Source organism: Pleuronectes platessa, chromosome 2 (assembly GCF_947347685.1).
Source record: "Pleuronectes platessa chromosome 2, fPlePla1.1, whole genome shotgun sequence".
Classification (NCBI taxonomy): Eukaryota; Metazoa; Chordata; class Actinopteri; order Pleuronectiformes; family Pleuronectidae; genus Pleuronectes; species Pleuronectes platessa.
In genome coordinates this window covers 30,813,968-30,837,431 of record NC_070627.1, presented here as the reverse complement: position 1 = coordinate 30,837,431, position 23,464 = coordinate 30,813,968, and the positions used below count along the sequence as shown (strand labels likewise).

Here is a 23,464-nt window from a genome sequence, read left to right as displayed (position 1 = left end):
AAAATGAACGTGAACGTGACGTTCATTATATGAAAACTGATTCGTTAAGTTCACCGTTCGCGAAAAATATGCGCAACAGGCACAGGGAGCCACTGCAGAGGGGCTGAAGAGCCGCGGGTTGCCGACTCCTGGTATAAGAGGGAAAAACATCGTCTACACATCTAAGGAGTCTTGAATTTGAAAAAGATTCAAGACTTTTTAATACTTTTTAAGGGTCTTGATTTTTCCTAAATTGATATATCAACTTTTAATACTTTTCAAGACCCCACGGATACCCTGTTCTAGCTACTCTCAGAAATGTTGTCACGCATGCATGATTTGTGCTACAAACAACATTGGTAGAGGAATGCAGGCCCCGCAAGCTGCACATCCTCCACCTGACAAACCATTTGATCATCTACAGATGGATTTGCAGGACATAGAAAACTACCAGGAACTGTCAGGAATTGGTTGTGGGATCCTATTTCTGGCAGTTTGACAAGCCTAAGATGCTTGGCAGTTGACCCATGCTCCTAGATCAAGGGGGTATTTCAAATGTAAATGACTATGCTGTGAGATTTACAAATGCAAATTAGGATAGTTTAATTTACCAGTGGTGCAGAGGTTTCACCTTAACCTAAAACAACTCCATTTATTCACAAGCTAATTAGATCACAACTTTGCTCTGCTTGAAATACTAGTTATTTAAAAATATATTTGATTAAGAATACCCACTTATCCAGGCACCACGATACTGCTGCATTAAACTAAGTATAATAATCATAAATTATTTATATGTATATATATGTGTGTGTGTGTGTGTGTGTTTATACATGACAGTATGAATGCGCAAGTAGTTAGGTACAGGTATGAGCAAGTGAAACATTCAGTTTTTGCTTCTAATATCACATGATTGATCATACCACTTTGTAGTTGGCTGAAGACTGGCCCCCTGAAAAGTTTAGGCTCCGCCTCTTCTCCCTTACAGAGCTGCTCTGGTTGCGGCGGATTCGCTCATACTGCTCTTCTATGCTCATCTTTGACTTCATCTCTGCAGGAAACACAGCACTCTTTGGACGTTCCTGTAAAAAATACGTGACATAGGTTTGCAAAGGGGTGGACAATTTCCGGTAAATTTCTGGAAACTTTCCGGACACTTTCCATGGGAAGTTAAGCTCGGGAATTTTGGGAATTTGAAAAAAAACATCATTCAATACTCTATTTTAAAGATGTATGGAATGCAGCACATGCTGCACGTTGAGTTTTCAACCCTCCACTGTGCATTCTTCCATCAAATGCACAGATAATTCCCAGCATCCTGCACTCTACAGCAATGCTATTGAGGCCTGCTGTAGTGTGCAGGAGTAGTCAGGTAAGTTTCGATGATATTACTCGGGAAAATATATTGGCATGCTGATTGAGGATTGTTCATCTGTTCATCTAGCCTATTTCGATTAATTTATCCACCAATTGTAAAATACTGTATTGTATATTATAAAAACAAATGTTTGGCTAACTATTTATATCTGTGGCATTGCATTAGTGTTTTTTTACAAGCTTTATTCTCATCTTATTCTACAGAACAATGCCACGTGCACTATCATGTGTGGAGACATTTCAATGTCAATGTAGAAGGAAAGGCTGTGTACATTTGCAAATACTGTGCAAAGACCTATGTTAAGAATGACACAAAGATGAGGAAGCATCTAGTCAAGTGCCCAAAGTTTCCTCAGGACTCAAGTCAGCCTATGACAAACAAAATGTTTATATTTATGTCTTTATATGACAAGTTAATTACAGTTAGTATAAATTACCCACAACATTTCCAGTTTATTCCTGTTAATTCCTGTTTATTCCCGTATATTCCCGTATATTCCCGTGAATTTCCATGGAAAGTTTCCAACTTTGAATATTCCTGGAATTTTGCAACCCTAGACATAGTAACACATTTAGAAAAGATTTCAGTCCTAGTTCTGTTGGAGCTTATTAGTCACTTTGACACATTCCACCATACAACTACAGAGACAGTCAACTGCATTGGACTCTGAGACAAAGACGTTATAGTCCCATTTCAACGACATAAGTAATTTGCAACGATGTATCAAAGTAAACAACCACAATGTGAGTGGTTTACCAAGGTTCAGTCCTATTTATTTCCTTTCGTATTGGTCTAATCTTTTTGATGTAATAACATTTTTTGCATTACAAGTTTCTTTGAAAATGAATTTTAATATTCAAATGAGCTATACACTAATCGATTAGGCCCAAAATACACAGAAATAGGCTTAATTTGTTCCTTTACTCCTACCACAATAAAAATTTACATAGTAAAAGTATACATGAAAAGTACCTTTTTTTGTATTACAAGTTTCTTTTGAAATGAATTTGAATATGCACAGGAGCTCCACACTAATTGAATATGTCTTAATTTGCATAGGCAGAAAAACCATTCATATGTATGACAAATACATCGGCCCAATCTTCATCCAATCATCCTATTGCCAATGTGTGATAGCAAAGCTGCTTTTAGACTGGCCTCTAACCTGAAAACCGCCTGGCTTGGTAGTACCTGCCAGGGGTATTGTTGCCTGGCCAACAATACCCCCAATTTGTCAATTTAATTTATTTATTTTATGGTTTTTGTTGCTATATGTACATTGGTTACATATTGACAGATAGATTTCCATACATAATTTTGTTTGAAGGCTTAAGACTGAACATGTGTGCACTTAGGTTTAGATAGGTGCAACTCGTAATTGGATAATATTAATGTTGTTTAGGTTGACATACCCTAGAGATTCCATTCCGCACCCTGCCAAAATGCCGAGACACTTCAGTAGAGCTGCTTTGTAATTCGTCAGTGGGGGCCTTGGTTCTACGAGGAACAATGCCAACTGGCAAGTGACACGAGAGATACATTCAGAAAAATTTGAATGATGAAAGAGCTTCATTATCAGCGCTAACACAATGAGGAAATGTTTGCACATCTTGTCACTCTCAGTTATTTTATGATAATCATACCTCAAAAGACAGAATAATGTGGGCTCTGCTCCATGAGGTTCTGTGCACTAACCCAGGACTCAATTGCTAAACTGTGATTATCAGCTTTCAAAGGAACCAAGATGGTATCACATCGAAACTTGGGCTACGGTTGTCACCTTTATTCATGATGTATTTTCTCTCCTGGAACAGGTCCTGCATATCAGTGAGAGTGTTCTGTTCACCAACCTGGAGCTGCAATATGAAATACCAAACCCAAAGGTTGTGAACATTTTCAGGAAACATCCAAAGCTGCTGATGAAACAGAATGCATTCAATAACTTGTTATTCAGTTGACTAATGACTGCTACACCTGTCATAGCAGAAACAATATACATTACATATTGGTTAGGGGTTAGCATGTGTAGTAATGACATGACCAGTATGCATTATAAAATGTCAGACGAAAATCATCTTATTTCAGTGGAATTGCAGAGAATAGTGGATTCACCAAACACCTCTACAATGCTGTACTTCAAAGGAACAGAGAAAACCTGAGAGCCCAAAATTGACACCCTTTCTCCTTGATTAATAACTGCTATACCACAGAAATGCAACACAGATTGCAGCCAAACATAATAGTATTGGATGGCACAAATAAATGTTCTATCCTTGTCCTTATATACACTAATGGGATAAATGGACACCCCATAATTATTTAGTGACCAGTGTAATAGATAGATAGATAGAATCCTTTAATAGTCCCACAGTGGGGACATTTGAGGGTTTACAACAGCAGCGCAGGTACAGTGCAACAAGAGAAAAAGAAAGAGCAAAACAACATAGTAAGAAACAAAAACAACAATGAGCAACAAAAAAAAAAGTAAATAGTAAATAAGTAAATAAATTGTAAATAATAGAACAATTAAATAATTAAATTAAATAATTAAATAAATTGCACAAATTGTGTTGTGTGTTCAATAGGATCACAGCTGGTTGTACAGTCTGACAGCAGCAGGAAGGAAGGACCTGCGGTACCTCTCCCTCACACACCGGGGGTGAATCAGGCGGTGGCTGAAGGAGCTGTTAAGAGCTGCCAGGGTGTCCCGCATGGGGTGGGAGGAGTTGTCCATCAGGGAGGATAGTTTAGCAACCATCCTCGTGTCTCCTACCACCTCCACCGTATCCAATGGACATCCCAGCACACTGCTGGCCTTCCTGATGAGCTTGTTAAGTCTCTTCCTGTCGGCTGTCGAGATGCTGCTGCCCCAGCAGGCCACTCCAAAGAAGATGGCTGATGCCACCACCGAGTCGAAGAAGGTCCTCAGGAGTGCTCCCTGCACACCAAAAGACCTCAGACTCCTCAGCAGATAGAGTCTGCTCTGTCCCTTCTTGTAGATAGCCTGTGTGTGATCAGTACAGTCCAGATTATTGTTCAGGTGAACACCCAGGTACTTATAAGATCTCACGATGTCAATGTCCATTCCCTGGATGTTCACTGGTGTCGGAGGAGAGTGTTTACTCTGGTGGAAGTCCACCACCAGCTCCTTGGTTTTTCCAGAGTTGACCTGGAGGCAGATCCGCTGGCACCATGTTATGAAGTCCTGGTTCAGTTCTCTGTACTCGCTGTCATCACCGGCAGAAATGAGGCCGACGATTGCAGAGTCATCAGAGTACTTTTGCAGGTGGCAGTTAGTGGAGTTGTATGAGAAGTCCGAGGTGTAGATGGTGAAGAGGAATGGAGCTAGAACGGTTCCTTGTGGGGCCCCCGTGCTGCAGGACACCAGGTCAGACTCACACCCGCGTATCCGCACATACTGTGGACGGTTGGTGAGATAGTCCAGGATCCATGCGGTGAGGTGGTGGTCCACACCGGTCTGCTCAAGCTTGTCCCTCAGAAGTAGAGGCTGGATGCTGTTGAAGGCACTGGAGAAATCAAAGAACATGATCCTCACAGTGCTTCCAGCCTTTTCCAGGTGAGAAAGGCATCTGTGTAGCAAGTAGATGACAGCGTCATCCACCCCGATGCCAGACTGGTAGGCGAACTGGAGCGGGTCCAAAGATGAGCTCACCAGGGGGTGGAGATGTACAAGGACCAGCCTCTCTAGCGTCTTCATCAGGTGGGATGTTAACGCCACCGGTCTGAAGCTGCTGAAGTCCTTGGGTCGCGGGGTCTTTGGGACTGGCACCACGCAGGAAGTTTTCCACAGCTGTGGTACTCTCCCCAGCCTCAAGCTCAGGTTGAAGACGTGCGTCACTATCCCACACAGCTGGACTGCGCTGGACCTGAGGAGCCTTGAGCTGATCCCGTCTGGACCCGTGGCCTTCCTCACCCTCATCCTGCTCAGTTCTTTCCTCACCTGGGCAGTTGTGAGGGACAAGTTGAGGGATGGGGGCTGAGTGCCGTGGGTTATTGGGGGGGGGGGGGGGGGGGGGGTGGGGCGCTGATTGTGGACTGTGGTGTATGAGGAGTGGGGGAGGGGAGCCGAGTGTTGTGGGGGAGGGGGCGGGGAAGAGGGGGGGCAGTCCACAGGGGGTTGCAGCAGTAGAGAGGACTGGATGGGGGGAGGGGGGAGTGGCTGATCGAATCTGTTGAAGAACAAGTTCAGGTCATTCACCCACTTCTGGTCCCCCGTAGGCTGTTGGTTGGGCCCCTTGAAACCAGACATGGTCTTCAGGCCCTTTCAGACCCCGCTGATGTTGTTCTGCTGCAGCTGGTCCTCCATCTTCATCCTGTAGACTTTCTTCCCGTCCCTTATCTTCCTCCTCAGCTCCCTCTGCACAGTCTTTAGCTCATCCCTGTTACCTGATCTAAAGACCCTCTTCTTTTCCTTGAGGAGGGCCTTTATTTCAGGGGTGATCCATGGTTTGCTGTTGGAGAAACACCGTACAGTCCTGGTGGGGACGGTGTTCGCCATACAGAAGTTTATATAGTCCGTTATGCAGGTAGTGAGACTGTCGATGTCCTCCCCATGGTCATCACTGAATACTTCCCACACAGTAGAGTCAAAGCAGTCCTTCAGAGCCTCCTCGGCTTCCTCGGACCATCTTTTTACTGTGCGAGTCACAGCTGGCTGCCTTTGCACAAGAGGTTTGTACACAGGCAGGAGGTGCACCAGGTTGTGGTCAGATCTTCCCAGGGGAGGAAGAGGTGATGAAGAGTATGCCTCCTTGGTGTTGGCATATAAGACGTCCAGTGTCTTATTGTCTCTGGTGTGGCAGGTGACATACTGGGTGAATGTGGGTAGAGTGGAGGACGGAGAGGCATGATTAAAGTCACCAGAGAGAAGGAGGAGTGCATTGGGGTGTTGGGTCAGCAGCCTGCTTGTCGCCGAGTGGATGACGTCACAGGCCGCCTCAGCATTAGCAGAGGGGGGAACATATGCAGCCATCACAATAACATGCGAGAATTCCCGTGGTAGGTAGCTTGGCCTCATGCTAACGGCTAACAGCTCGATGTCCTTGGTACAGGTCTGCTCCTTAACAGTGATGTGCCCAGGGTTACACCATCTGTCATTAACAAACACTGCCAGACCTCCTCCCTTTCTCTTCCCGCTCTCCGTTGTCCTGTCCGCCCGTATGATGCGGAACCCGTCCAGTGTAGCATGTGTAGCACTATTAATGACTTTAATAGTGCTGCTTCCTCGAGTGACCGGTAACTAACTAGCATGAATACATCATTACTGAGACACTACTGGCTGTACAGAACCCTGTTGCTCTTTCCCTGCCCTGCAATGCAAATGTAGTGCATTTTGATCTGATATCCTTTATTTAGTTACAAAGATTTTCTGTTACAGCATGTACCTGACATTTTAACAGTTAAGCAGCCCCATTACGTACAAGTTTAGTTGAGCATAAAAAAATAGGCTGCTATTGAGACAAAGATATTCAGGCAATTGGTGGATTGTCTGGAAAGATGAAACACGTGGTATTTGGAGGGATACATGGCTTTTGGTGGACTCATAATGGTGAATGATGACATTTAGGATTGGTTGTGCAGAGGTATTGACACCCAAATACCTTTCTGACGTAAGAATCTTCACCATCAAGGTAACCATCATCACGGCAGACGCTGCGTAGCCAGGCGGTGCTGTCAAAGGGCAAAGGGGGGATGGAGGGGGGATGGGTAGGGGATGGCTCCAAATGATAATAGGCCTTGGGGAGAGGAGGCCTTGGGGGAATACTTTCCTATATCACCATAAAGGCAGGTAGGAGGGAGGAAGAGAGTTGAGTAAGGACAGAAGGAAGATAGAGTGCTGCTCATCAGGAGGAATGATAATAACACAGGCAAAGTGCAGAGCAGAAAGGACTCATGGGACTGATTTGATGTGATTTTAGTGAGATACGGAAATCCCAAGATGGTCAATGAAATACATGGCAGTTAAATATTATTTACAATCTTACAAACCTGAAAAAATGGAATGGGAATGAACAGAGCTTCAGAATGTTGAGGTTAATTAAAAAGTTGATAATGTTTTCTTTAAAGATGGCTCTGCATTAACACTTTACCTGAATGATTATCAGACGGTGTTATGAAAAAAATCACAGGATACTGCCCAATTTCCTTTCATTGTTAGGATAAGTAAGTGGCCTTGCACAAGCACCAGCATCAGACAATGGTAGAGAGGCTGGCTGGAAATGGGGTTGGGTTTTGGGGCAAGTACTCCTAATACAAAAGACTGAAGGTGCATGGATATCTTGGCTACAGCGTAATGATAAAACAGCTTGGATTCAGGCATAGAAAAAAATCTCTTGGAGTGCAGGTTTCTGAGGCCATTATGGTATCTTGCTGAGAGCTGAGGTGGGCGGGAGTCTGGATAGACATCTTTTCTTAGGCCAACCCTGACTTCTGGATTACAGCCATTTAAGGATAACCAATTTGTTTCCTGAAGGTCAGATTGGTTTGACTGTGTCTAAATGTTGATAGGTATATTCAAAGGGTTGGTATTGAACTTGAAGAAATCTGAGCTCTTCTCCTGCTCTGATTCTGGCTAGACTTTGCTGGCTGGACCTTGGTGGGTCAAGGTTGAAATTTGCTCTACATTTAATGTTTCGGTCTGTTTCCTCTATCACAGGATCTAATCTAGCAGAGGATTCCCAATGGTTTTTGAAAGCTAGGGAGGGCTGAGGAAAGGTGTGTTGAAAGTTTTCACAATGATTGAAATGTATACTCTGTGCAAGCAAGCTTGTTTCAGACTCTGTAACTGCTGGGTCTACACCTAGACCTAGTGTCAGATTTGTAATTAGGTACTGCACATGACTTGGGATGAGATTTAGGTCTTGATCTTCTATGCACCTCAAGGTTGGTTCTAGTGTCTATGCATAGGCTTGTTCCAGCTTTTGAGGTTTGTCCCCAGCTGGGTGTGTCCGATGCTTACCTCTGGGCCCAGCTGTCTGTTGGGGGAGACGTGGGAGCCAGGCACTGGGGAGAAGGGGCTGAGTGGGCTGGTGAGGCTTATTGAGCTCAGGGGACTTGCTGGACTATTAGTTCTAAAGGAGCTTGATGCACCGCCGGCCACTGTCCAAGAGAAATAGAAGGAGGAGGAGTGGTAAGGATTAAATCATTAGAATTGACATGATAAGGCCATTGGAATCTCCATTGAATTAAACTAATTATTTTCCAGCTCCATTGTTTTACCTCTGTGCTTGGCTGTGTCAGTACCTCTGGATAGGTTATTCTTGTGCAGTCCTTCCAAAACATCCTGGACTCTCCAAAACTCTTTTTGGATGTGCCTCCGCACAAGTTCACTCTGCAAACAAAAAGCCAGGATATACAGAGTATTATCAAAAGGATATTGATACAGACCAACAAGGACGTTTGTTCTATTGGAGATGTTGTTGTTCAAGTATCTAAATGTACTTTTCTACAGAAGCAACAAACCAGACTTCTTCATCTCAATTGTAGTGGAGGCAGAATTGTCTAAACAAATAAAACTCGAACTATTCACATGGTAGGATAACACAAAAGGTAAGTGAAATAAAAAAAATTGCTACAACCCTTGAAACAGTAATAGTTTCTGTCATTAGCAGTAATGCTAACACACTGTAATTAGTCCAATATCTTAGCATTTCCCTAGCAACCTTTTCTTTTACATTTTCTACAAAAATGTACCACATTATAATCAATCTGGGGGAAATTGTAGGTTAATCTGGGATTTTTTTTGCAATTTTCACTTCTGCGATTTATTCTGACACATTAGACACACTCGAAAAAAGAATTGAAATATCATACTCAGACCTTTAAGTGTTCTTTGTGAGAAAAAATAAAATTATGCTTGAATTTGATAATCTGGGACAGGTCACTTTGTAATCTGGGATACTTGTATTATTCTTTAACAAAAAGCCAAAATCACCTTGCTTGCTCCCTCCCCTAAATAATGAAATTATAAAATGTATAAAGCAAAAGCAAGCAACTATAAAAGATTACAAATTTGTAATTCTCCATTCTATTGGGGTTACTCAGTGAACTAACAGTCCTTGCAGGTGAGAGACCATCAATCATCAATCATCCCATTGTTTTCTCAACATGTTTGGTGAAACCAATGGCTGCAGACGTAGGACTGCCACTCATCTGGGCTCCTCCCAGAGAGCTTACTAATTATGTGCTAGTTAGCTAACATCTATCAGTTTAAACAGACAGGGACAGAATGTATTTACCCTTAACTCCTGTCTGACAACTGCAGATCATATGCTACATCTCTTTAGTTTATCTTTTTTTAACTTCATTTCCTAAATGCATATTTCCCCATTTTGAGTATTTAAATGACTGTCCCAGATTAACCAAAGCATGCTGTCCCACATTATCAATCATGTTTGATAGAGTGGGACAGCTTAACACATTTTTAAATAACAACAGCTTAGGACGCATTTTCAACAACTCAATGCATATTTTGTTGCTTGAATTCATCAAAAACTTAATTTGATAACAATCAAGAACATTGTCTAATTCATGACAGATTTATATCTTTAACATTTAACTTGTAATAATGTTATTTCATATACCTTGTCATGCAGTTCCAAGAGAGGGGGCTTCTGATTGACCCCGCCCCTTTCTATAACATCACCCCCACAAAGTCAAGTGATTTCAGTCACATGATATCCATGCTAACCGACAGTAAAGGTCTTGGTGCCTAAGTTTTGTTAGAACAGAAAATTAACAGTCTAGCTGCCCACATTACCAAATGTCCCAGACGAACCAATTCACCCTATATAAAGAATGTCTTAATAAAGTTTTTATTTTTTTATTATTATTTTATCTGGAGACGACAGAGATAAAATGTGAGCTGTGAAGGAGGGCGGACAGAGAGTGGGGGAAGATATGCAGCACTGGGCCACAGGTCGGACTCGAACCCAGGCTACTACGGGTGAGGCCTAGCCTCAGTGGAGCGGCAGCACTGTCAGGTGAGATATACTGCTGAGAAAACAGTTTTTTCAGAAATGTTTGGCACCAGATGGCATATCAGAAAGATTTAACAACTCAGAAAAAAAATAGAGATTCACTCAATTCCAAGATAGTATAATTTCTTGTTAATGAGGGAGTTTTGTCTTTCCATAATTTCCATAGACCTTGCTCATTGTGTGAACTGTTGGGTTTCTTTACACATTTTTGAAGGTCTAGACCTTCTATGTAAAGTGCCTTCGGATAATGTATATTATGATTTGATGCTATACAAATAAAATTGAAGTGAATTAATAATCTCAATCATTCCCAAAAGCCTGTTTTAAATACAAAATGTAATTCACCTAGCTATACTTTTTATGCCTCTGTGCCAGTTACAGCCAGTGGCCAGAGGCATTATGCTTTCAGGTTGTCAGTCCGTCCTTCCATCCCACCCATCTCAAGAAGGCCTTGAGGAAATTTGTTACTAATATTCAGTTGGACTCAAAGAGAAAATGCTCAAATTTTTGTGGTCAAGGTCCCAATGGTGACCTCATGTTCTTGTGAAAGTGATGTATCAGCAACACCAAAAGAAGTTACATCTGGCACAAGCATTAACTTGGACTCAAAGATGAACTCATAAGATTTGGGATTCACAATACATGTTGTTGGAATCTTGAATACAATATCTTAAGTCTGCCTTTAGGGAATATTGGCAAATATTGATCACTTTGCCAGAAGATTAATTGATTTGTTTTTTAGTGGTAAAGGTAAATTTCAGGTTGAAACAAGTCTGGAAACAAATATTATGTAGACTGAAAATGCACTGTTTGGCAGAGACATACCACTGCAGGGTGGTAATAATTGTTTCTTTTTACCACATCTAAGTAAACCCAAGCAGGCTGAGACAAATATTTCTACTGTTAATGACTCTGTTAATACGATTAATGTGGTTTCAAGAATTATAAGTTTAAAATTTTAACCAAAGCCTCTGCACTAATGCCCCACTTTCATCATTGCTAATTGCCCCAGCTGGGACTTAGGTGTTTCCTTGACCACTGTGCATCACTGTTAGATTATTAGTCATATTTAACCCATGGTAGTAGACAAATATATTGGTAGTAGGTAAAGATATTGGTAAATATTATATTTATATTTTCATTAATTACAATTTTGTGCATTTGTGTGTTTCTTTGAAAAGTGGATAGAGATCCATTGAACCTGAAATCAGCTTGAGCTTTTTTTTGGAGACTGAATAAGTAATTGAAGTGTCTAAATATAAACTGTCTACACTGGTTTCAATGTAGGCTGATGCCTATTTAAAGGCTTTTTATTAATTTGTACAGTAATGTTTTACAGGGGTGATGACAGCATGAATTTTTACCTGTCCTCCTGCATTAAGCTGCTCCCATAGATCTCCATGGATAGCGTTGGCCTCATCCTCTAATGCCTCAAACTCCATGCGAGTGGTGGTTAGAGCCTAAGAGAGGTACATGTAGCCATAGTAAGGGAATTGTTAATCTGTGGTTTATATAAATCATCCAATTTTCTTACATTTTCTTGTTCAAGCACAGGACGAGTCACATCGTAATGACAAAAGGACATTACATTGTCCCCCACTCTGTATGCATAGGTAAGCCAGCCCAAAAATTCCGTCATAATGTGATTTAACTAGCCACATGTTTAAACATGTTGAGGCGTGTGTGTTTGTATGGCCTACAAACAACTACCTAAATGTTTGATGCACTGTCTTACACTGGAGGCCTGGGAGAGCTCCCCTCTAATGTTGATGAGCTGGCTCTGCAGGGTTTCTTTTTTGAACTGTAGCTTTTCCATGGCCGAAGGTTGGTTATGGTACAGCTCCATCTCCTGATGACTTGCAACCAGCACTTCTTCTAGGCTGTCCTGAAAACAGTCAGGTGTTTTTATTTTATTGATCAAAGAGTATATATCCTCACATAGGCTATAATAATAATAATAATAATACTCTTATACTAAAACACAAAGCATGTATTAAAACTTGAACAGGTCCAAAGCCTGGTTAAAATTGTGTTGTGTAGATTTGGGTTGCAATACCATCGTACCTGTTGGTGTGCAAATTCCAGGATTATTTAGTGTATTAATAATTTCTTATTGGCAAATTACGCTCAATTCTGCTACATCCTCACCTAAAATAGTTAACACCGGTGCCCCCCGAAAGGGTGTGTTTTGTCCCCCATATTATAGACTCTGTATTCCAATAACTGTCAAGCATCTCAATCAGTGGTTTCTCCGATAATTTTCTCCACGTCCATCTTTAGATAACGAAAGTGATGGTCATTGATTTGATTCCTTCCAGGATTGAGGGTGAATTAGTTGAGTGTGTCTAAAATTACACTTCAAGTCTAAAAGACTAAGACAGAGGATGCCTTTTCTTAGGAAACTGAATGATTTGAGAGTAGACTATCGCATGCTCAAGATGTTGTACAAAGCTGTACTGCAGAGCGTTCTGTCCTTCGGCCTGGCTCAAGATCACGCCAAACTGCAGCACATGATTAAAACAGTGGGCAGGATCATTCAGAATGATCAGGTGCATGCGGCACAGCTGTATGATGAACTTATTTTTAAAAAGGCGGATAAGATCCTCGAGGATCCTACTCATCCTCTCCACCTCAAATTCAGAGGGATTAGCAGGTCAAATGGCAAAATTCTGCAGCAGAAAATTTAAAACATCAAGGTACAGCAACTAATTTGTCCCTACATCTAATCAGACTGCTAAATGAGAGATAGATGCGCACTTATATTAGGTCTGGGTATTTAGATTGTTGTCTATTTTCTGTATATTACACATGAGGCTATGTGAGGTACATTTTATATAATATCCGATGTGGTATGTCAAGATGAACATTTGTATATTGAAAATGCTGCTGTATATGGTACACACTTATTGCTCTTTTAGATTGTATATCCTATATGAGGCATTCTCTTTTTGCACATTTTATATGGTTAGTAGGCCTATTGCTAATATATTGTGTGTGGGTGCATATGATTTTGTGCGCATGTCTGGTGTGTCTATGTATTAACTGAGACGTGTATGAGCACATTCCCCCTTGTGGGATAATATAGTTTACCTAGATTGAAAAATTTTTACAATATTGTGATGAAAATTAAGTACCTTGTCAATTCTCAGTCTGTGGACAACAGCCTTATGGTCTTTCAATATTCGATTCTGCTCACACAGTCGACCCAAGAGTTTCTGTTTCAGACAGGACAGCAGGTGGTAACCACAGTATGTTGCAGAAACCAGTGAGAAAACATACAACAGAATGAAAGAGCACAATAATGAGTATGTAGAGTATATTGACACTGGATGCTAACACCCCTATTTGACAGGGCAAAATTATTCTTTGTGTGCCCCAATACTGGGTAATAAGTTCTGGCCCACGGTCAGTGCTCCAGGTCATACCTAATGTTGTGGCTGGAGTTCATGTATACATTTTTCACAAACTGAACTTGGAAAACCATGTCATTATGGGGCTGTCTATGTAAACAGGGGCACTCTTAAGTTGCAACAGTAAAAAGTCAACAACAAACTTTTTAATTGTAAACTAAAGTTTTCACGATAGGAGCCTCGACTGCAAATCAAAACATTTAAACATGAACTTTCACATTCCTCTGGACATGAAGTGTTAAAAATTGTGAAAGATCTGGATGTAAGTCTTTTTGTAGGTTTATAATGTGTATGTAGTGTTAAATGTCTTACACTGGTTTCAATCTCATTGAGCTTCAGTGTGGGATGTAATTCTCTGCTGTAGACATCATGGAAAAGAGGCAGCTGTAAAAACGAAGGATACAGAAACGAATTAATAATCATCATCATCGTCAATCAAAGAGTACGGATGCAGCTGAGGGGTAGAGTGGTCGTCCTCCAACCTGAAGTTCGGCAGTTGATCCCCACTCTGACCCATCTACATGCCGAAGGGTCCTTGGGCAAAATGCTGAACCCCGAATGGCCCCCCATATAATAACAAAGTGCTGAGAATAGATGAATGAACTGTATGAATGAATGTGTGTGTGAATGGGTGATGTAAAACTGTACTGTAAAGCACTTTGAGTGGTCATCAAGACTAGAAAAGCGCTTTATAAATACAAAACCATTTACCATTTACACTTAATGATCCAATGAGAGAAAAACAAATATCTGTATATAGTCAGTTCTTTTCGTGTGAGGTATGTGAAACGTCATTCAGAAAATCATCAATCAATCAACTAATCGATCTAATTTTATTGGTATAGCCCATATTCACAAATCACAACTTGTCTCTTAGGGTTTTAACAAGGTGTGACATCCTCTGCCCTTAACCCTCAACAAACGTAAGGAAAAACTAAAAAAAACTAAAAAACTTTTACTAACAAGCTAAAATGAATGTAGAAACCTCAGCGAGAGCCAGGTGTGAGGGATACCTCTCCCAAGATAGACAGAAGTGCATGCCACGTGCAATGGAGAACTTAATAAATATAAGGGTAATTGCAGCATTGATTATTATAAACACTTTGTAGCATAATATAAGGTAAATGAATTGATGGATTATTGTCATCAAGATCAAAATTAAACTTCAAAGCCAGCAAATCAATAATTATGTTGCAATGAACTATTAATCAGTTGGCATGTTTTCTCCAGTGGATGGAAGGTGCTTCATTTACTTTGACATTACAGTAGTTGCAAAGAACTCCAAATCCTTCAACCTGGTGTTAAACAAAACCTTGGCATATTGATATTGGATACTTGCATGTTACCTCATGTGTAACTGTCACATAGGCTCTTGGCCAAACCCTGGAGTTTATTTGAAATATTTTTTTTTAGTGGTCATTAATTATTGTCTTGTTTATGTAAATACATCTAGTCATTACTTAAACAAAAATCAGTTGTTTGTATTATTCAGCTGTAACATACAGTGTTAATGATTATGTTCAGCTGAGGTAACAAAGGAATAGTACACCCCAAAAAAACATTTTAGGCATTAAAACACGGTCTAAATGACATCGTTTAGAGTCAAATATGATTTTCGAGGCTTCCCGGATACTTGGATTACACCACAGTAGCAGTATGGAGGCATGTTATGTTATCTTTTTTACTGTTTTTTCATTTCTCTATAATCTTCAATAATAATTTGGCTGCTACCTGCCTGCTACACTGTTTACCCCTGAAACTCCAGTATCCTTTTGAGGACTCAAACACTTCAGCCACCTCGCCATCGGCATACGGATGAGTAGATCATGAGTGAATTATAAGTATGTTGCTTTTCTGTGAGGGAGGGAAGTGGAGGGGAGGGGCTTATTTCTTTTTTGTCTGTGAACAAATTAAGACATGTCCTATATGAGGATTAAGATTAAGATTCCTTTATTGTCCCAAATCATGCACACTTAAGCACTACATGCAATGGGGAAATTGACCCTCTGCTTTTAACCCTTCCGTGTTCCACAGCACACACAGTAACCACATGGAGCAGTGGGCAGCTATGGAAAGTGCCTTGGGAGCAGATGTTAGGGGAGTAAATTGCCTTGCTCAGGGGCACTTAGACAGGAGTCTGTGTCTTCTTTGTACGACAGGAGAACTTGACCTCCTGAGAGCTGTGAGAGTATGGAAGCATCAACACTAAGTGTAACAGTGAGTGTGTTTGACCAAATCAACTGTTTTTCAGACAGTTCTCTGGGACAACAAAAATATGGTCCACTGATAACATAAGCCTAAGTAAGCTTGTGTCAATGTGCTATCAATTCTCTGCCAGCAGCAAAATGTTAACATTAAGTTAAGAAAACAGTTAAAAAGGATAAAATTACGCCAAATTAAATGGCTTGTATGTAAAAGAAAAAATTGTAGATAACATTACACAAGTGGAGGGAACCTAAAAGCACCATCTCGCCGTCTGCTTGTGGACTGGGTTCTCACTGCGTGGGACAAGGAGCTGATCATCAAGTCCTTCAAAGTGTGTGGGCAGTCTGTGAAACCCGACGGGAGTGAGGACAACCTCATACTGTGCTTCCGAGAGGGACAGGTATGTTGAAATTAATTCATTCTCTCTCTCTCTCTCTCTCTCTCTCTCTCTCTCTCTCTCTCTCTCTCTCTCTCCGCCTGCGCGAGGTAGAGAACAGAACTTGTTGTAGAGGCTGGCGTGAGTGATGAGGAGATTACAGGGAGAGATGAAGAGGAGGAGGAAACTGATGAGGAGGATTTTTATGGTTTTTAATTTCAAAGTGTTTACAATGCACTACCGGTATGTTTGCTATGTTTTTGTTAGCCTGAATTACCGGTATTTGTTGTTGGTGTTCTGTTTGCATACCATATGTTATGGTAACTGTAGCCTACTTTTTCAATAAATGAACCTAGTATTTTATAGGTTCAAATAGACACAAAATCTCGTTTTTATTCATTCTACTGGTAGTCTATTTTGCTCAAATAGAAACAGAGGCCTGCCTCTAATTCTGGCCTCCTTCCAATAAAGGCCTGGGCCGCGATGCGCTTGAGTAAAATAAAGGCCCGGGCCTATATTAGAAGATTTACGGTACTCTAGTAAGCATGGAAGCCCCATTCCCCCGTGCTCTTTCTTAAGTTGTAAGGTGTTATATTTATCGTTGGCTTTCTGCCATTCCATATATTTCTGGAAAATGAGTTTGTCTAATTCCCATAATTGCTAAGTCATCACTACCACAAGTAATGTTTGGAAAAGGTAAAATAATCATGGCAAAATATTTATTTTCAATTCTTGAAGTTAAATATAGGAAAGGGATAACACCACCTCCTTATATCAGCCTTTAGTTTAGAGGTCAAAGGTCCACAATTAATGTTAAACAGATTTGCCCCAAATATTTTACTGAGTCAGTTTCCCATTTTAGGCAATATTTTTGCATAATATCCTTGGACTCTTAATATATCAAAACATCATCCACAAATAATGCCAATTTTGTTCCCACTCGAAGGTTGAAATACCTTGTATATTTTGGTTCTGGCGGATCCATTGAATTAAGGGCTTAATACATTGGCAAATAACAGAGGAGAAACAGCACATCCTTGTCTACATCCCCCGCTGTAAAGTTAACTGGTCAGTAAGGTCACCATTTTACTTTAAGTCTTCCTGTTGGTTTGTTATATAATGTTAGAATAATTGTTATGAAATTCTCATGAAATCCGAATTTGTGGAGAACTTTATAAAGAAATTTCCAGCTTACAGAATAAAATTCCTGTTGGGCGTCTAAACTAATCAGGACTGATTAGGTCTTATTTTCTGTGACTTGAAGAATTATATGTAATTTTCTTCAAATGTTAGCCTGTTTTTGTCTCCCCTTAATAAAGCCAGTTTGGTCGAGATGTGTAAAAGCAAGCCTCCCTGCTGTGATAGATGTGAATATTCTGTACTGTCTGACTATATTTAGCCATCCACTAGGAAACATTATCAGGACAAACTTGCTATACAGATGAAACCCAGTTATACTATAATAAAACTAGAACAGTGTAATTAATTAACTAGACTCCAACTTGTCTCTAGGACACAAAAACCTGGATGACCCATCATTTTCTGTTATTAAACTCAGATAAGACAGCGGTTCTAATACTTTATACTACACACCTTACAGATACATTATCTAATGATATAGCTGCGCTAGACGAGATTGCCATTGCTTCAAATGAAACAGTCAGGAACTTGGGAGTCATCTTCGATCCCGATTTGTCTTTTAATTCTCACTTTAAACAAACTTTAAACGCCTTCTTTCACTTGCGTAATATAAAAAAAAATCAGACATATCCTTTCTCAAAAAGATGCAGAAAAACGAGTCTAGCCTTTGTGTCCCAACTTCAGCCAGCTCTTAACATTTTCATTTATCTTATCTTATTTTTGCATGTACTAATTCTAATGTCATTTCAGAATTCCGCCACTCCCCCTGCTCTGCATTACCCTGTCCTACCGATCCCATTACCTGCCCCACCCACAGACGCACCTGCTTTCCATCAAGTCATTAGTCACCCAGTATAACTACCAGCCCATTTCCTCTGTTCACTGCTTGATCGTCTAGTGTGTTTTCCCTTAGCCTTCCAACGTTATCTCTTTACTAAGTATCCTGCCTGATCTCCGTTCTGACCTGCCTCCTGTACCCTGGATTCCCGTTCTGCCTGCTCCCTACCAGATTCGTTTGTGATTTGTTAATATGGGCTATATAATTAAGATTTGATTGATTTAACACACTAAAATGCCTCAATTGTGACATTCCTCTCTATTTTTGCCTTCCTTAGGGATGAGGGAAACTATTGCCTCCCTCCACAACAGGGGGAAATTTGTAGTGTCTTTGTTTTCTCCTTGTAACTGCTTTCATTTTAGTTGTAATGTATTTAATCTTTCCTGTCTTAATTTTTTAATTGGGCTGAATGTGCAATAATATTCCCTCTCATTACAGATTTAAGTGTATCCCATAGAATAAGTGCAGTGTTAATTTCGTTGACGAAAAATATTTGTGTATATTCCCATGACTAAGACGTGACGAAAACGGATCTTTGAAAATAAAAACTGTGACAAAATCTATTTAACTTTAGTTGACGAGACGAGACGAGATGAAAATGTTGGTGGTTGACTAACTCAGAATAATATTTTTTTTCTAAACTTGCATGCGCCTAACAGCATTGGTTGAATGTTGCCGGTGTTACCTTCTCTGGCAAGTATCTCGGCTCCGAACCGTAGATGAAAGCTCACTGGTTATTTTGGCTAGCTGTCTGGCCGGTAACCAGCCGTGCTGACCACTCAGTAGAGGAGGAGACATTTCTTTAGTTTTAACACCGCCACTTTATTTCTTGGCTATACAGCAGGAGCAGCACTCTCATCACCTCTAGGTGGTCGTTCACTTCTCGTTTTTTCTCACAATCTAGCGCCTTACCCACAATACCCAGGAGCACAACGTCAGCGGTCCCCAACTTTTTTGCACAAAGACCGGTTGGATGTCAGACAATATTTTCACGGACCGGACTTTAAGGTGTGGCTACGGCCTCTGGTGACATCGGTAGATTTTTTCTTTATTTAACGAAATTAACAAATTATGAATACGTGGCCACGCAATAATTAATTTGAGGCTGCGTATTAACAATTTGTTATTTAAAATTAAAAATATATTCGTGTTTTCTAAATACACTCCTGATCAAAATCTTAAGACCAGTTAAAAAATTGCATGAATTTGCATTTTGCACTGTTGGATCTTAGGAAGGTTCTAAGTAGAAATTCAAAATGCAAAAAGAAGAAATGGGAACAAGAGACCAAAAGTTGTGAGCAGGCAATTTATTGAAAACAACAATTTAACTCAAATAGGCTGTTCATTAGCTGATCAAAAGTCTAAGACCACAGCCTTTAAAAGCCAAAATCTGTGCAAAAATTTGGATTCCATGTCATTTCCTGTCAAGTAATCACACTGTGAAGATCTCTTGATGGCAAAGGCAAAAAACCTCACCGTCTTTGAACGTGGTAGGATTGTTGAACTGCATAAACAAGGCCTCTCACAACGTGCCATCGCTGCTGAGGTTGGACGCAGTAAGACAGTCATTTTGCATTTCTTAAAAGATCCTCAGGGTTATGGAACAAAAAAATCAAGTGGCAGACCCAAAAAATCTCACCGGCGCTGAGCCGGAGGATCCAAATGGCTGTCCGTCAAGACACGGGACGACCCTCGTCCCAAATTAAGGCCATTACTGGTGCTGACTGCAGCCCAATAACCATCAGACGGCATCTGCGAAGGAAGGGCTTCAAAAACAAGAAACGTCTTCAAAGGCCACGTCTCCTTCAACGCCACAAAATTGCCCGTTTAGACTTTGCAAGGGAGCACCAAACATGGGACATTCAAAGGTGGAAGAAAGTTTTATTCTCTGACGAGAAAAAATTTAACCTTGATGGTCCTGATGGCTTCCAACGTTACTGGCATGACAAGGAGATGCCACCTGGAGATGTTTTCTACGCGGCACAGTGGAGGGGGCGCCATCATGATCTGGGGTGCTTTTTCCTTCAATGGAACAATGGAGCTCCAGGTTGTGCAGGGGCGTAAAACAGCAGCTGGCTATGTGGAGATGTTGCAGCGGGCATCCCTCATGACTGAGGGCCCTCCTCTGTGTGGTAACGACTGGGTTTTTCAGCAGGACAACGCTCCAATTCACAATGCCCGTCTGACCAAGACTTTTTTCCAGGACAATAACATCATTCTTTTAGACCATCCTGCGTGTTCTCCTGATCTTAATCCAATTGAGAACATTTGGGGATGGATGGCAAGGGAAGTTTACAAAAATGGACTTCAGTTCCAGACAGTGGATGCCCTTCGTGAAGCCATCTTCACCACTTGGCGCAACATTCACACTAGCCTTTTGGAGACACTTGCATCAAGCATGCCAAAAATAATTTTTGAAGTGATCAACAATAATGGTGGAGCTACTCATTACTGAGTCAGTTTTTGACACCCTAATTTCTGTTTTAGGAGTTTTTTTTTGTTTTTTTTTAGCTGTGGTCTTAAACTTTTGATCAGCTGATGAACAGCCTACTTCAGTTAAATTGTTGTTTTCAATAAATTGCCTGCTCACAACTTTTGGGCTCTTGTTCCCATTTCTTCTTTTTGCATTTTGAAACTCTACTTAGAACCTTCCTAAGATTCAACAGTGCAAAACGCAAATTCATGCAATTTTTTAACTGGTCTTAAGATTTTGATCAGGAGTGTATGATAATAATAAATGTGAAACTGATGTGTATTCGTTTTGGCAGAAAACCCTGCTCGCACAGATATGATGTGGGAAATTGCAACAGAGTTTTTAGTGCTGCTGTGGCGATCTCAGGGTATTCTGCCGTGACTTTAATCCAGAACACCGGCAGAGTTGTTTTCTCGAACATACTTTTAAGGCAGCCATCATTTGCGATCTCCAGCAGCGGATCTTCTTCTTGCACAGACATGCTGGATTCACCTGGTTTGTTGACAAATGGGTCAGACAAATACTGTGTGGGTTTGTGTTAAGCGAAAAAGTCACGTGACCGAGACAAGCTTCTTGACATGCGTTATGACTCAAAGCATGAGTCATAACGGAGGGGATCCGGTCATTTTTCAAATTAAAACACTGTTCAGAATCACATAATAAATAAAACAGAAATAATTTAAGTTGTATATTCTTTCTGTGCGGCCCGTTACCAAATGACCCACGGCCCGGGACCGGTCCGCGGCCCGGGGACCCCTGCACTACGTCAAACAATACAACTTTCCTTGACGGGGCAGGCCATACCTGCAACACCGGATTCTGTATCCATACTCCTCGCCCTCCCTGACATGCCCAGACATGCAAGTGAAACCATAACGACTGGTTCATGCGCATAAGCACACGCACAAGCACACGCAATCTGTTAAAAGTTTGAGATATGTGTGATGTGTTTTACGTTAATGCGTTATGTTTAATGTGTCAGAAAATAAATAGACTGACTGTCGACAAAGAAAAACTGTTTTGTTTCTTTTTGTTGGAAACGGAGATACAGACAGAGATTTGCCCATTTATCTGTTAAATAACTCATCCTTTCCTCCTCCATAAGTCACATCCTATAGACCTATGCTAGGAGGGATATCTAATGGACTACTTATGCAACGTGGTCTCATGAAACGGTTCGATAGATATCGTACTAAAAGTTATGTCCAAATTTTCGTAAAGAATCATACGAAATTTTAGCGCTGAATTTTCGTACTGAATCCTGCGAAATGCGCCTGGGCAGACCTCAGCAGCGCTCTGATAAAGCAAGATGGCGGAGATTGCTGTATTCCTGTTGGAAAACACTATATTTTAGCAATGTTTCTTAATTAAAAAGTTCTTTTGATGATATCTATGTCAAGAGTGTGTTTCAGTTTCAATATTTTTATACATGGGTTAAAAAAACAAACCGCTAATATGTTTTCTAAACCCTATTTTCACAACCCTAATCTAAACCAGGAAGAACCATACAGAGAACTACAAATTGAATGGCGTCTCTGTAAGTGTGTTTGTGTGTGTTGTTCCCATCTTTTGTTAGCCTGGATGCCAGACGAACTTAGCCCCGCCCACAACATTTTTGGTCGGGCAGTTCGGTCTGGAGTCGCTCCATTGGGAAAAAATTATGGGGCGTGTTTCAACTGACCAGGAAGTAAAATTCCTCTTCGCTCAATTGGATAGACCTACAACCAATCAGAGCAACGTAGTATGTGACGTATGCTACGCAACGCATTGTGAGTTATTTACTAACGCCGGGTTCACACCGGACGCTTCAGCGCAGCGCCAAGCCTTAAATAACAGCTGGCTCCCATCCACTCCCATGTTAAAACTTTGTGCCGGTCACACCGGAGGCTGAAGCACCAAGAGGCAGCCTTGGCGCAGCGCGGTGCTTCAGCCTCCGGTGTGACTGGCACAAAGCCGTGCAGCGATCTACTGGATCAACGGGTGATATTATTAGCGCTGCCCGGCGGTTCAGCGTCGCCTCAGTGTCCGGTGTGAACAGCCAAGCGCCGGGGCGATAGGGATTAGCGCGGTGCTTCGGCGTCGCCTCCACGTTTTGTGTTCCTCTTTCAAAATGAATGCGCTGTCGATGTCTTCTAAAACAGACTCAATGGCAGCATCTACACATCTCAGCTCGCCAGCGGCAGGCATGTTTGTTGAAAACTAATTCAACCCAAGGGCACTTTGATGACGTGGTTGATTACGTCACCGTTGATCATCTGTCAATCATCGTATAAAGCCCGCCCTGACAATCTGATTGGCCCGGTCGGGCCATAATTTTTTCCCAATGGAGCGACTCCAGACAGAACTGCCCGACCAAAAATGTTGTGGGCGGGGCTAAGTTCGTCTGGCATCCAGGCTAATCTTTTGTAGTTGTAATGAGTTTTCATTATTATGTGAGATTGTGCCCGGGATTCTTGCATGCTTCTTTATGGTTTTTTGGTGTGAGAAAAACACCTGTTTAGTCAGATTTAGTTTTTCTTACTAATAAAACGGTAAAATATAGATTTGTCAAGGTTTTGGCCCTACTCAGTGAGCGCCCCCCATAGTTTTGCATTGAGCTATGGTAGTGGAGTTCAAGACCGTTCCAAAACAGTTTATACCATGTCTGTTGCACATTTAGTTTCCAT

At 41.2% G+C, this 23,464-nt stretch overlaps 1 protein-coding gene across 1 annotated transcript in view; it reads right to left on the bottom strand.

Moving 5' to 3' along the window:
* plekha6 (pleckstrin homology domain containing, family A member 6) overlaps positions 1–23,464 on the bottom strand; it is a 103,694-nt gene that overhangs the window by 33,499 nt on the left and 46,731 nt on the right. The window contains exons 8-17 of the mRNA XM_053429644.1: positions 14,079–14,150; positions 13,491–13,571; positions 12,092–12,241; positions 11,721–11,816; positions 8,597–8,708; positions 8,337–8,476; positions 6,979–7,146; positions 3,138–3,213; positions 2,770–2,873; positions 903–1,061 (exon numbers count right to left, since the gene is read on the bottom strand). Coding sequence (XP_053285619.1) covers positions 903–1,061; positions 2,770–2,873; positions 3,138–3,213; positions 6,979–7,146; positions 8,337–8,476; positions 8,597–8,708; positions 11,721–11,816; positions 12,092–12,241; positions 13,491–13,571; positions 14,079–14,150 — 1,158 coding nt within the window. The remainder of the gene's footprint in view (positions 1–902; positions 1,062–2,769; positions 2,874–3,137; positions 3,214–6,978; positions 7,147–8,336; positions 8,477–8,596; positions 8,709–11,720; positions 11,817–12,091; positions 12,242–13,490; positions 13,572–14,078; positions 14,151–23,464) is intronic.